Below are 14,859 nucleotides of genomic sequence, written 5' to 3'. Positions count from 1 at the left end.
GGGTGATTGAAGAGCAAATGTTTGGCTTATAAAAGGGAACATGCATTTGGGGAAAATAAAAAGAGCGGAAAGCACCGAGAGTTGATGAGAGAAGAAAGAAGTTGGGAGAGAGAAAAATAATAGTTTGGGCAACTAAGTTTTTGTTGCTACTGTTGGTTATTTTTCCTCTCTAAATTGTACTCAATTTGTATCCCCTTTATATTCTTGAGTGTGTGAGCTTGGGTATATTTGGGGCTTGGGTTTTCTGAGTGGTTAAACACTATTGTATTCTCTCATTGATTATAGTGGAATACTCCGTCGTCTCCAAACTGGATGTAGGCAATTGCCGAACCAGTATAAATCTTGGTGTTGTTCTTGTTGATTATTTTGTTCAATTTTTCTCCTGCCTGTTTTTATTTATTTTTCACTCGCAGTTGGTTGACGCTTCCGCACAACAAGTGGTATCAGAGCTCCAGTTTTTCGACTGGGGTTTTGTGGGAGTGAAAAATCTGTCCGTGCTACAGTGACGGTGAATAGTGCACGTGAATAGTGTCGGTGCTACAGTAGCAGTGAATAGTGTCAGTGCCCCCCGTGAATAGTGCTGTGCTACAGTAGCAGTGAATAGTGCCGGGCAGATTTGATGGCTGGAGAAAAAGTTGAAATTTTAAAGGAGAAGGAATCGACATCGTCTTCGTCGGCACCTACATCCAATAGACATCCAATTGCCAGTACAAGGTTAGAGGTTGATAAATTTAATGGCTCCAATAATTTTTGTATGTGGCAATGTGAAGTTATGGATGTGTTGTATCAACAAGAGTTGGATATGGTTCTGGAGGATAAACCAGAAGATATTGATGACAAGCAGTGGACTCGAATTAATCTCCATGCTTGTGCCACTATTCGATCGTTCCTTGATAAGGAGTTGAAATACCCATATATGAAGGAAACTTCTGCTAAGAAGTTATGGATGAAATTGGAGGAGAAGTATATGACCAAGAGCGCAGAAAAACGGCTCTTCTTGAAGAAACGACTCTTCCGATTTCAATATCGTTCAGGTATTTCTATGCATGAACACCTCAATGATTATAATAAAATACTTGCTGATTTAGCAAACCTTGATGTGATAATTCCCGACGAGGATAAGGCACTATGTTTGTTAAATTCATTGCCTGATGATTATGATCATTTGACAACTACTTTGTTGTATGGAAAATCCGAGGTGAAATTGGATGAGGTGTCTGCGGCATTGGTGAATCATGAGTGTCGTAAAAAGGAACAGAAGACTCAAAATTCACAAACCGAGGCACTTGTTGCAAGGGGTCGAACAGAGGAAAGAAAATCTGGGAAGCGGGGAAAATCTCGTTCAAAGTCACGAGGGAAGTTTCCTGCTAAAGATGAATGTGCCTTTTGTCGCCAAAATGGTCATTGGAAGAAAGACTGCCCCAAATTGAAGAACAAGGAGAAGGAGAAAGTGGGTTCTGAAGCAAATGTTGCAAAATCTGGAGATGAAGATTTCGAGTTTGCTTTGGCTAGTTCATCTTCTGATGGTCACTCAACTGAGTGGATTTTGGATTCAGGTTGCACCTATCATATGTGTCCCATTCGGGAATGGTTTTCTAGCTTCGAGGAGCTGGATGGTGGAGTTGTTTTGATGGGCAATAATAATGCCTGCAAAAAACAAGGGATAGGCAAAATCTGTTTGAAGATGCATGATGGAACAGTCAGAGAATTGAGTGATGTTCGGTATGTTCCGGATATGAAGAAGAATCTCATCTCATTGGGCGCTTTGGAATCCAAGGGTCTCAAGATCACCATGGAGGGTGGAGTTCTTAAAGTCGTGTACGGGGCACTGGTGGTGATGAAAGGTACAAGACGAAATAACTTGTATTTCTTGCAGGGTAGTACAGTTATTGGTGGAGCAGCTGTCACCGAAGCTGCTGACGCAGATAGCACAGACAACACAAGGTTATGGCATATGCGTCTTGGGCATGCTGGTGAAAAAGCGTTGCAAGGATTGGTGAAGCAAGGCTTATTGAAAGGTGCAAAGGCATGCAAATTGGAATTCTGTGAACACTATGTGCTGGGTAAGCAAACTAGAGTGAAATTTGGCACTGCTATTCACCACACTAAAGGCATTCTAGATTATGTTCACACTGATGTTTGGGGACCTTCCAAGAATGCATCTTGGGGAGGTAGCCATTATTTTGTCTCCTTTGTTGATGACTTCTCTAGAAGAATATGGGTGTACACCATGAAGCGTAAAGATGAAGTCTTGAAGATATTCCTGAAGTGGAAAAAGATGATTGAAACGCAAAGCGGTCAAAAGATCAAGACTCTCAGATCAGACAATGGTGGTGAATATAAGTCTGATCCTTTCTTGAAAGTTTGTCAAGATGAGGGTATTGTGAGGCACTTCACGGTTAGGGAGACACCGCAACAAAATGGGGTGGCGGAGCGCATGAACCGTACTTTGCTTGAGAAAGTTCGGTGTATGTTGTCTAATGCTGGTTTAGGCAAGGCGTTTTGGGCTGAGGCGATTACTTATGCAAGCCATCTCATTAATCGGTTGCCTTCTGCTGCGAATGAGGGCAAAACGCCCATGGAGGTATGGTCTGGTAAACCTTGTACTGATTACAAGTATTTACACATATTTGGTTGTCCTGCTTACTATCATGTCAGGAAAAGCAAGTTAGATCCAAGAGCAAAGAAGGCTCTATTTATGGGATTTAGCACTGTCGTGAAGGGATACCGACTTTGGTGTCCAGATGAGAAGAAAATTGTTGTAAGCAGAGATGTGACTTTTGATGAGGTTGCTATGGTAAATCAGAACAAGCATGAAGGTGAAATTGAAGCAACTAAGACCATGAGTAGTTCAAAGCAGGTGGAGTTACTGAAAACTCCAGTTGTTCCAGTAAGGTCTAATACTACAGACACTAGTCCTACAGTTGATTCTGATGAAGAGGACGAGGATGATGAAGAGGAGGCACCTACCCAAGAGCCTCCACAGCAACAAGATTCTATTGCAACCAGAAGATCGAGAAGGGAAATTCGAAAGCCTGCTCGGTTTACTGATATTATGGCATATGCACTTCCCGTTATTGAAGATGATATTCCATCCGCCTACAAAGAAGCTGTCAGAAGTTCAGAGAGCGTGGAGTGGAAGAAATCTATGGATGAGGAGATGAAGTCTCTTCATAAAAATAAGACTTGGGAGCTGGTTCAGTTACCAAAGGGGAAGAAAGCAATTGGTTGCAAATGGGTTTATGCCAAGAAGATGGAATCTTTGGGAAAGGACAATGTGAGATTCAAAGCCCGATTAGTAGCTAAAGGATATGCTCAGAAGGAAGGCATTGACTACAATGAGGTATTTTCTCCTGTAGTAAAACATTCCTCTATTCGTATTTTGTTGGCTTTGGTTGCACGGTTTGACCTTGAGTTGGCTCAACTTGATGTCAAGACTGCATTCTTACATGGTGATTTGGAGGAAGAAATTTATATGTCTCAGCCAGAAGGTTTTAAGGTTGCTTGAAAAGAAAATTGGGTTTGCAAATTGCAAAAATCATTGTACGGCTTGAAGCAGTCTCCAAGACAATGGTACAAGCGATTTGATCGGTTTATGATCGGGCAGAAGTACACAAGAAGTCATTATGACCATTGTGTATACTTTCGCAAGCTACAAGATGGAACCTTCATCTATTTGCTTTTATATGTTGATGATATGCTTATAGCATGTAAAAGCAAAGTGGAGATTGAAAGGTTGAAGACTCAACTGAGTAATGAATTTGAGATGAAGGACTTAGGAGAAGCTTGGAAGATACTGGGTATGGAAATTGAAAGAGATAGAGCGAAGGGCAAGATTAGTCTGTGTCAAAAGCAGTATTTGAAGAAGGTACTACAACGTTTCGGGATGAATGAAAATTCAAAACCGGTTAGTACACCTCTTGCCCCTCATTTCAAACTTAGTGCTTCTATGTCTCCTAAAACTGGTGAAGAGAGTCATTACATGGCTCAAATTCCATATGCAAGTGTTGTTGGTAGTTTGATGTATGCTATGGTGTGTACGAGGCCTGATATTTCACAAGCTGTTAGTATTGTCAGTAGATATATGCATAATCCAGGAAAAGGGCATTGGCAAGCTGTGAAATGGATTCTACGGTATATTTTGGGTACTGTGGATGTTGGTTTATTGTTTCAGCATGATAAAGTTACTGGTCAATGTGTTGTTGGATATGTGGATTCTGATTACGCAGGTGATTTGGACAAGCGTAGGTCCACTACAGGTTTTGTATTCACTATTGCTGGAGGTCCAGTGAGTTGGAGGTCGATTCTGCAATCTACAGTTGCTCTGTCGACTACGGAGGCTGAATACATGGCGGTAACAGAAGCTATAAAGGAAGCCATCTGGCTTCAAGGATTGCTTGATGACTTGGGGGTTGAACAGGACCATGTGGATGTTCATTGTGACAGTCAGAGTGCTATTTATTTAGCAAAGAATCAAGTTCATCATGCACGTACAAAACACATTGACGTGAGGTTCCATTTTGTTCGTGAGATTATTGACGAGGGAAATATTCTTCTTCAGAAGATTGGGACCGCTGAGAATCCTGCGGATATGTTGACAAAGCCAGTTTCGTTGCTCAAGTTTAAGCATTGCTTAGACTTAATTGGCATTTGTAAAGTTTGTTGATTGCCCCATGGGGGATTGGGAGACGACTATTGAGAGTGTTGCTTCGAGGTTTTGAGCCAAGGTGGAGATTGTTGATGATTGGCTCAAAAATAGTCAAAAGCAAAACTGCTTTCGGTGCTTTCGGCTAGCAGACAAATTGGAGACAAATTAATGGCTAGCATTGATGGCTTACTTTTACTTTTTGACTTGTGTGTTTTGCTTTTGCCGTTGGGTTGTTGAAGTTGCAATGTGAATGCATTAATTGGCTTTCACAAATGGTGGTAGGCTATTGTTGACTTTGCCTAACCTTTGACTTCTTTGAGAAGCCACTTCCTTTGGCTATAAATTGGAAGCAAATGGTTTCATTTGAAGCATCCAACCAAGTGTTAAGTAGAAGAGAAAAAAAGCAAGAAATGCATTTTGCCAAAGAGAGAAACAAATTCTCTCTAGTTGTTCTTTGCTTTGTATCATTGTTTTCTCTTCCTTTTGTGTGTGTGAGGTTGGGTGTATTTGGGTCTTTGGAAATTGAGTGGTAAACACTATTGTATATCTCATTGATTATAGTGGAATACTCCGTCGTCTCCAAACTGGATGTAGGCAATTGCCGAACCAGTATAAATCTTGGTGTTGTTCTTGTTGATTATTTTGTTTAATTTTTCTCCTGCCTGTTGTTATTTATTTTTCACTCGCAGTTGGTTGACGCTTCCGCACAACACCAATTTCGACTCCGCCACCACCACGGCCGGAGCTAGGCTCCACATCAAGTCACGGTTCTGTAAGACCACCAGAAAAAACAAACCCAAGAACGCAGTGAAATAGGGACCAATAACAGGGACCATCAAATCCAGCAACAGCCGGAACAGTGAGGAGGACGACGCAATCTGCATCAGGGAAAGCACGCGTGTGAACACCAGAGGAAGAACCCAAGACATGCCGGAGTTCACAGCGGCGGGTAGGCCTTGGAGCCCGCGAAGCGCGCTGTTGGTGGCGGATCCCAGTACCCAGAGATAGGGGATGATGTATAAAGCCAGGAAGACGACCAAACCAAAAATGGCGGATTGGGTATTTTGAGGCTGAGAAGTAGTAGGAGGAGGAGGTGTTGTGAGAAATAGTATCTGGCGGACTGGTTTGGCGACGGCTTTAAGCAAAGCTGGGTAGAAAACTGTGGAGAGCTTGAAAGCGTGGGGAACGAGCAACAAGAAGAAGTGGAGCGAGCAATGAGAGATCATTAGGCTCAGTGATTTGAGAAGCACGGCGGACAAGCTCACCGATTGGGTTGCCATGGTGGCTAGGGTTTGGAAAAGCGGCGCAGAAAAATTGGGGACGACAAAGCATGTAGTTTTTACTGTTTTACTGGACTAAAATACTATTTATAGACATAGGTCAAAGTTTACCTGGTAGCTGGCTATTTCTTTCTAGGGCTTTCCTTTTACTTTTTACACCCCCATTTTCTTTCCCTTGTTTTTGACCGTTGATTCTCCTTGTTGGTATTTTTTACCGTTGATTCTCCTTGAAAATAATGGAATAATAATGCATGTGTAAAAATCACTTCCCAACATTTTACTTAAATGGGAGTGTAAAAAACACTTGGCAACATTTCTTACCACGATTGGATTTTGGGCTGCTGCTCTGCTCTGGGATTGCATTGAACCAAGCATTAAATAAGCATTGCCTTTTCAAATGTGAAAACTTTATAAAAAGACACTCAAATAAGCTCAAGCTTTAGGAAACTCGTATCATTAATTACCCATTTCACGATAGTTAATATGTATGCTTAAGCAAAATTGGTAAATCCTTAAATCGTATCTTGTTAAAATTTGTGGTCCCTCCGATCTCCCTACAAGTCACACACCTCTCCAACGACATCTGGCATAAACTCATTCGAAACCCTCCAAAGGCCTCTCTCAATTTTTGTCAAAACATGTTTCTTCTATTTTATTTCATTTTCATTATCATTATCATTGTTTATAGGTGCACATGTATGTATGTACGTACGTTCAAATCTACTTCCACCAGATGTGGCACAATGGATTAGTATTTAAGTAGATTCCTTGCTTCTTCATCTCGATTATACCATTACTGCAGGATGCATTTTATGCCAAGTTTCGGGTATTCTTAAACTAAACTGAGTTTGGTGGTTCGTGGTTCGTGTTTTCCAGCAATCTTGCTCGAGTACTGCTGCATCAATACTCCAGGGTTTTGGTGCTTGGTAATGGTCTGCCTTTCACTTATATTTTTCATGCTTGTTCCGAAATTACCGATTGAGCCAAAGAAACAAGGCAGGCAAACTTGAAATTGCAATTTTGAATGAAGAAATTATATTGTTGAGCTCAACCTACACATTTTCCAACTTGAACAAAACGAAAACTGAGTTACGTGACTACGGTGCTATAAAACATATCTATTGATGAGTGCACCAAATTTCTTCAGCCATGTAGACTAATATTGCAGACTAAAACAGGGGCTCTGTTTATTGAAAGATAACAAATTGCTTCAGCCATGTAGACTAATATTGCATTAAACACTGATCAATTACTGCAGGATGCGTTTGGAGAACAGCAAAGTTCATCCTCTTTATTCCTACAATTAATTATATATTTCCTCAATCGAACATGATCACTTTTTTGCAACTTGCAGTTCAGTTCACAGTGCCTTGAGTACAAAGCCATTGACCCACAAAGAAGCTGTCGCAATTGATATTAGGGTTGATAGAGAGGAAGAAATCAGAACTCAAATTGAACTTTTCAATAACAGAACCACATGTATCACCCTCCTCTGCACCATAAACTGAATCGCAATTGATATTACTAGGGTTGCTAGTTTCTTCCTTTCCAAATCCAACTGCAACAAACATTAACGCATGTATTAAATATGAACAACTAAGAAATAATTTTAAAGGAAAATAAGGAATCAAGTTGGGAAGAATTCTTACTGCCAAGTTGTCTACTCTCAGCCATGGAAACCATTAGAAGAAGAGAGAGCAGTAAAATCAAGTTCATGATTGCCACTCTGCTGCTATTCTTTGCCATTTGCACTTGTTTCTCTGAGTAAAAACTCTGTGTTTCTTTGGGTTGTGCTTTTCTCTATATATTTATAGAGGAAAGCCCACAAAAAGAAACCAAGTTTGTGATAGGGAGCTTGGAAACATTGTAACTTTGATTCCCTTGGTTCAAGAGGGCCGGCTTCTGCATGTTTTAATTATAATTACTAGATTTGTTTGCAATGAGATTTAGAGGCTAATTTTCTACCGCTCAGTATATGTGAGGAACAATGTGGCCGGTTCACAAAACTTAAATATATTAAGCACTAGACACTGCAGGCCATATTATCAACTTGTACGTCTTTGTATAGTATCAAAGTATGGAGTGACACACTTGATAAAATTTAAAATTGCATGATATCCTTTATATCATTTATGTGGCATGCCTAAATTTGTAAGACATTGTTAATATGATATCGACCATCCACATTTTGCGTGTGATAGTATGCTATATAAATATAGCTTCGTGTATTATACGTGCTTCACCGGTCTGTTTTGTTTAGTTTATGTATGAACTTAATATAGTTGACTCATGAGATATTGGAAGCAACTAAATAAATGAATTATGTAATTCAAACCGGGAGTAATGCAAGATTAATACAGTTCTTGACCATTAGTTATTACATATGTATTGTTTTAAAATGTTTTCTTCTTTGGCAAGTTGTTTTGGAGTTCTTAGCAACAGTTATGTGACAATCTTGGACTGAAATTTCATGTAAGTGCTAACAGCCACAGTGGACCTAATCCCCTAACTACTTAAAATCATCCAGTTTAGTTAGTATTAACTTTTCTAAAACTAGAGAGATTAACAAGTGTAAAACTCTATAGCCATCAGCCTCCACAGCAGCCTCTTCACAAAGTCACAATGTTGAGCCAAATTTCTTCTCTGAGACACTGATTGAATAATGGATAACATTTGTGTATTCTTTTTTAATTTTGTCTTGTCTAGGTCATTTGTGATTTTTTGCAAACAATTGTGATACGTGACAATTAGATTGAAATTTTTCTTATGTAGGTAAGTTGAATTTTAAATAGAACTATTCGACTGAAGCAATGTTCTATCTTCCAGTATATGCAAATCTAAATAAAAGTATTTAAAGAGAATGAACATGATGCATGCAAATGAACATAACTATTACTTGTGTTATCATTTTTGTTCGGATTAGCTGTATCGAACTAATTGTGAGTAATCAAACAAAATGTAATACTTCATTATTCAAAATTTCTGAAATTCAAAGCTTGAGCTTCTTCCCCATTCTCCCTAATCGCCACAGTTATGACAATGTGAGGAAAGAAACCATAACAAGAAACCATAAAACACCACTAAACACTGATGGCCAATAATAACAATTGTCCATCTTTAATTGACAAAGTAATGAAAATACATTGGGAGGACATCAAAGCTCTATCCTCTTTATTAGTGCAATTAAGTGTTTCCTCAATTGACCATGATCAATATCTGTTGCAACTTGCAGCTCAGGCACTCCCTTCAGTACAAAGCCATTGACCCACAAAGAAGTTGTCGCAGTTGATATTAGGGTTGATAGAAAGGAAGAAATCAAAACTCAAATTGAACATCTCGCTAACAGAAGTACACGTATCACCCTCCTCTGCACCATAAACTGCACTGCAAATTGCGGCAGGTTTTTTCCCTCCAAATCCAACTGCAAACATGAATGCATGTATTAGATATGAAAAACTAACAATTTTTTGTGAAACTAGAAAGAAATCATTTAAAGGGAAATACTAATTCTTACTGCCAAGTTGTCTACTCTCAGCTATGGAAATCATTAGAACAAGAGAGAGCACTAGAATCAAGTTAAGAATTAGCGCCATTTTGCTACCAGCCTTGGCCATTTTTTTTCACCTTCTTCCTCTGAGTATGAAGTATAAACTGTGTGTTTCTTGGGTTGTGCTGTAAAAGAGTTGCCAGGAGTCTATATATATAGAGAGAGCCAGCTTGGAACATTGTTTACTATGATTCCTTTGATTCAAGAGGGCCGTTTATAGATGCATTGGATTGTTCACTGCAGGCGATGGTATAATTTGGTGTACAGAATGATACAATTACCAGCCGTCTTTACACTCTACTGTATACCACCGCTGTATTAACAATGACACTAAAGAATAATTTAAAATGGAAAGTGAATTAACAAACTTTGGTTAATTATGATTTTTTTTTTTTAAATTTACTGATGGTAGCGGTATGTCATTTCTCTTTTTTTATTTTATAAATATTTTCAATGGCAAATACCTTCCAAACGTGGCCAGCATTTCCCACTCTTATGTCAGGCCATGTGCCACGCTGATTTAGCCTTCAGTCCCGATGAAACAAAGCTGTGTGAGTTCTTGAATTGAGGGCTAAGAATGGTAAGGTTGATGGCGGTGGTGGCTGGCCTTTGGCTGGGATTGTCATGGCAGGGGCGTTTTCATGACAATTCTTTATAGTAAGTAAGGTGCTTTTCATGAGCCCCTCTACACTCTGCCTCTGTCTTTTTCAGCGGTGGTGTCCACAATTTTGTTTTTGTGCTGGTATCTTCTCAGTGGTGGTGGAATCAGAAACTTTGTACAGAGGGGGCATCTTAAATATAGAAATATTTTTCTTTATAGTGGTGACATTTGAATTAATTTTTTACTTGATTCAAATTAAATGTATTTTGGGTACTGAAAAAATTTGAATTGTAGTTTATTATTACAAAATTTAGAGTCAAAAGAAGACAATAAAAGAGATTTAGGAGGGGTAGCAATAATGTGAAAAAGAGAGAGAAGAAAAACATAAAAATAAAAAGGGAACTTTGAAATTTGGAACCATCTGAATTGTATTTGATTTTATAAACCCATTTATAGCCAACGGGTTTGTGACTAGGCGGTAAAGGAACAAGTGTCCAAGTACGATTGAGTTGCAATGCATCCAACTCGGCTTTCATGGCAAGTTGCCAATGGGGATCAGAAGCAGCTTGAGCATAATTAGTAGGCTCACAGGTTCATGAAATGAGAGGCTGAATCTGATCAACACTTATTTGAAATTCAAAAGTGTTATTCTTTCAAGGGAGTCTTATCTAGTTGGCCTATAACAAGGATACAATAGAAAAAAGAAAAGAAAAGAAAAGGAGGAAGTTGTCGATAGATTAAAAAAGACTGTTGGAGAAATTAGAGCAGTGCAAAGAAGAGAAAAAAAAATTGCTACAGGTATCCTCTATTTTCTTTTCTATGTTCGGCATAGCATGCCATAAATCCATGGGTGAAAAATTCTGAAATTACTTGGATGCAAATCCATGGGTGAGAAACCCTGAAATTATTTGGATGCAAATCCATGGGTGAGTAACCCTGAAATTAATTGGATGTAAAAAATCCATAGGGTGAGAAAAATCCAGAACCTCTATGGATGAAAGAAATCTGGAAAAATGGGTTCAAAGATCCATGACAATTAGCAAACGAAATAGGTCTTTACTTTTGTCTTGTTAGTTCTCCTTCTCTCTACCTGAATAAGCTGCAAATGAAAAATGGGAAGTTAATTCTCTACCACCAAGTGCAGCAAAGAAAAAAAGAATTGAAGCAAAGGTGCAGATGCAAATAAAAAAAGGGGTTAACCTCTACCTCTTGGACACTCTGACCAAATTATCTCCCTCTCTACTTGAGAAAGTTGTATCAATTTCTTTTTCTATCTGAGTACAATACATGGAAAAAAAAAAAAAAGGAAGGGTGGGTTAAGGCCGTATGGCTTTAGGAGAAACCTAATTTGGGTTGTACAGAAACAAGAAGAGATGGCAACAAGGTTTTGAATTTGTGTTGCTATCTTAGAACAAAGAAAAGAATGGAGTTGCGGGGGCCATGTCGCATGGTCTATTCTTGATATCCTTCGCTTCTCTCTGAAGACAAGAAAAGTGGAAGTAAAAAAAAAAGAAAAAAAAGGATTATGAATCTGCATGCTTTGGGCATTATTTTTACACGATGGGGGTTATTATATTGTTTTGAATGCAAACTTTGTTTTTGTCCACTCACATGTTTTCTGTTTGGCCCCTCCCCCTGACAGTAGTCCCTCAGGGGAGAATTTTAAGCCGTGTTCGAGACCTCGAATCGTGATCATCACTAGATTAGACTTCGAGTAATTTCTTTTTACTCAACTGGTTGTCCTTTAAACTAAATTCAGTAGATGCTCTGTTATTGCCCATGTTAGGTTTTATTTTGTGAGGCCGGAAGCCATATGGTGTTTACTGTAAAATGTTGAAAGCATGCTGCTGGTTGGGATTATTTTGTGATTATTATGCAGGTTGAATTTTGTTGGGTTTGTTCAATTTATATGGGAGACTCTGCCAAAATTTTGGTAGAAAGTCTCAGTTTTTAATAAGTGGGCCCGGCATCGGGGTGATGTCGATAACTAGATGGGATTCATCCCTGTTTCCAAGGAATTCCGGTGCGGGTCCTGTCAACTTACCCATTAATTTCCAAAATTCCGAACTACGTTGGTTTGATCCCTTCAAGGGTACGTAGGCAGTCTAGCATCCTAATAGATGCAACCGAAACCAAATTTGAATCTCTGGTTACATCACCCAAATTCTCCAAATCTCAAATCCAAACAGAATCTCTAGTTTATTCTTAACCAAATTCACCCCAAACACACATCAATATCAAATCTCTAATTTATTCAGCTAAATTCACTCAAACACATTTTCAATCAAATTCATTCAAATTCTCCTTTTTGCAATGAGTCATTTATTCATTGCAAATCTTTGAACTACGAGTGGCTTGATTCCGTAAGAGATACGTAAGCACCCTGAGGTTGGACTTGGGAGTAGCCGCAAAACCAAATACACACGTTTTGTTTCTTTATGATAGAATCAAAGGATGTTCCCTTGAAGCAAGAGATTGTAATTAAGAGACACAGCGTCTTGAATGGGTCGAACCTAAAATAATAAAACCTCATTATTTAATTAATGGTGGTGAAATTATGTTCACATTTTTCTTCAACATGATACATGCAAATGAACCTAACTATTACATGTGTTTTTATTTTTGTTCGGATTAGCTGTATCGAACTAATTGTGAGTAATCAAACAGAATGTAATACTTCATTATTCAAAATTTCAGAAATTCAAAGCTTGAGCTTCTTCCCCATTCTCCCTAATCACCATAGTTATGACAAGGTGAGGAAAGAAACCATAAAACACCACTAAACACTGATGGCCAATGATAACAATTGTCCATCTTTAATTGACAAAGTAATGAAAATGCATTGGGAGGACATCACAGCTCTCATCCTCTTTATTAGTAAAATTAAGCGTTTCCTCAATTGACCATGATCAATATCTGTTGCAACTTGCAGCTCAGTCGGCACTCCCTGCAGTACAAAGCCATTGACCCACAAAGAAGTTGTCGCAGTTGATATTAGGGTTGATAGAAAGGAAGAAATCAAAACTCAAATTGAACATCTCGCTAACAGAAGTACACGTATCACCCTCCTCTGCACCATAAACTGCAGCGCAAACTGCGGCAGGTTTTTTCCCTCCAAATCCAACTGTTTTCCCTCCAAATCCAACTGCAAAAATGAATGCATGTATTAGATATGAAAAACTAAATTTTTTTTTCTTCATATATATATTTATGTGAAACTAAAAAGAAAGCATTTCAAGGGAAATAAGGAATTAAGTTAAGATAATAATTCTTACTGTTACTGCCAACTTGTCTACTCTCAGCTATGGAAATCATTAGAACAAGAGAGAGCACTAGAATCACGTTAAGAATTAGTGCCATTTTGCTACCAGCCTTGGCCATTTTTTTCACCTTCTTCCTCTGAGTATGAAGTATAAACTGTGTGTTTCTTGGGTTGTGCTGTAAAAGAGTTGCTAGGAGTCTATATATATAGAGAGAGCCAGCTTGGAACATTACTATGATTCCTTTGATTCAAGAGGGCCGGCTTCTCCATTTGCTTCTCCGTCTTACTCTACTGTATACCACCGCTGTATGAACAATGACACTAAAGAATAATTTAAAATGGAAAGTGAATTAACAAACTTTGGTTAATTATGATTTTTTTTTTAATTTACTGATGATAGCGGTATGTCATTTTTCTTTTTTTTTTTTTTTTTTAATAAATATTTTCAATGGCAAATACCTTTCAAACGTGGCCAGCATTTCCCACTCTTATGTCCAGCCATGTGCCTCGCTGATTTAGCCCTCCGTCCCGATGAAACAAAGCTGTGTGAGTTCTTGAATTGAGGGCTAAGAATGGTAAGGTTGATGGCGGTGGTGGTGGTGGCTGGCCTTTGATAACCACACAAGGGGGTCCATTCATGATACTATTATTCTGGGATTGTCATGGCAGGGGTGTTTTCATGAGCCCCTCAACACTTTGTCTCTGTCTTCTCAGCGGTGGTGTCGCCAGTTTTGTTTTTGTGCTGGTATCTTCTCAACGGTGGGGGAGTCAAAAACTTTGTACAGAAGGAGCATCTTAAATATTGAAATGTTTTTCTTTATAGTTGTGATATTTAAATTAATTTTTTACTTGATACAAAATCCCTAAATTTAATTACGATACTCCATTATTTTATATATGACATTACCTATTTATTCATCATTAATACAAGCAAAAAATGTTGATTCAATTAAATGTATTTTGCGTACTAAAAAAATTTGAATTGTAGTTTATTATTACAAAATTTAGTGTCAAAAGAAGACAATAAAAGAGATTTACGAGGGGTAGCAATAATGTGAAAAAGAGAGAGAAAATAAAAACATGAAAATAAAAAGGGAACTTTGAAATTTGGAACCATCTGAATTGTATTTGATTTTATAAACCAATTTGCAGCCAATGGGTTTGTGGCCAGGCGGTAAAGTAACAAGTGTCCAAGTACGATTGAGTTGCAATGCATCCAACTCGGCTTTCATGGCAAGTTGCCAATGGGGATCAGAAGCAGCTTGAGCATAATTAGTAGACTCACAAGTTCCTGAAACGAGAGGTTGAATCTGATCAGCACTTATTTGAAATTCAAAACTGTTATTTGTTCAAGGGAATCTTATCCAGTTGGCCCATAAAAGGGCTACAACAGAAAAAAGAAAAGAAAAGAAAAGAAAAGAAAAGGAGGAAGTTGTCGATAGATTAAAAAAGATTGCTGGAGAAATTAGAGCAGTGCAAAGAAAAGAAAAAAATTGCTACAGGTATACTGTCACCTCTATT

At 38.4% G+C, this 14,859-nt stretch overlaps 1 protein-coding gene across 1 annotated transcript in view; it reads right to left on the bottom strand.

The window, feature by feature from the left end:
* Positions 1 to 6,077, bottom strand: part of LOC117623376 — a 10,537-nt gene extending 4,460 nt beyond the window's left edge. The window contains exon 1 of the mRNA XM_034354327.1: positions 5,362 to 6,077. Within this exon, the coding sequence (XP_034210218.1) occupies positions 5,362 to 5,928 (567 nt within the window). The 5' untranslated portion in view covers positions 5,929 to 6,077. The remainder of the gene's footprint in view (positions 1 to 5,361) is intronic.
* Between the last annotated feature and the right edge of the window lie 8,782 nt (positions 6,078 to 14,859).

Source organism: Prunus dulcis, chromosome 3, assembly GCF_902201215.1.
Source record: "Prunus dulcis chromosome 3, ALMONDv2, whole genome shotgun sequence".
NCBI lineage: Eukaryota > Viridiplantae > Streptophyta > Magnoliopsida > Rosales > Rosaceae > Prunus > Prunus dulcis.
Note: the sequence above shows the minus strand (reverse complement) of the source record. Positions and strands in the feature narration are given on the sequence as shown.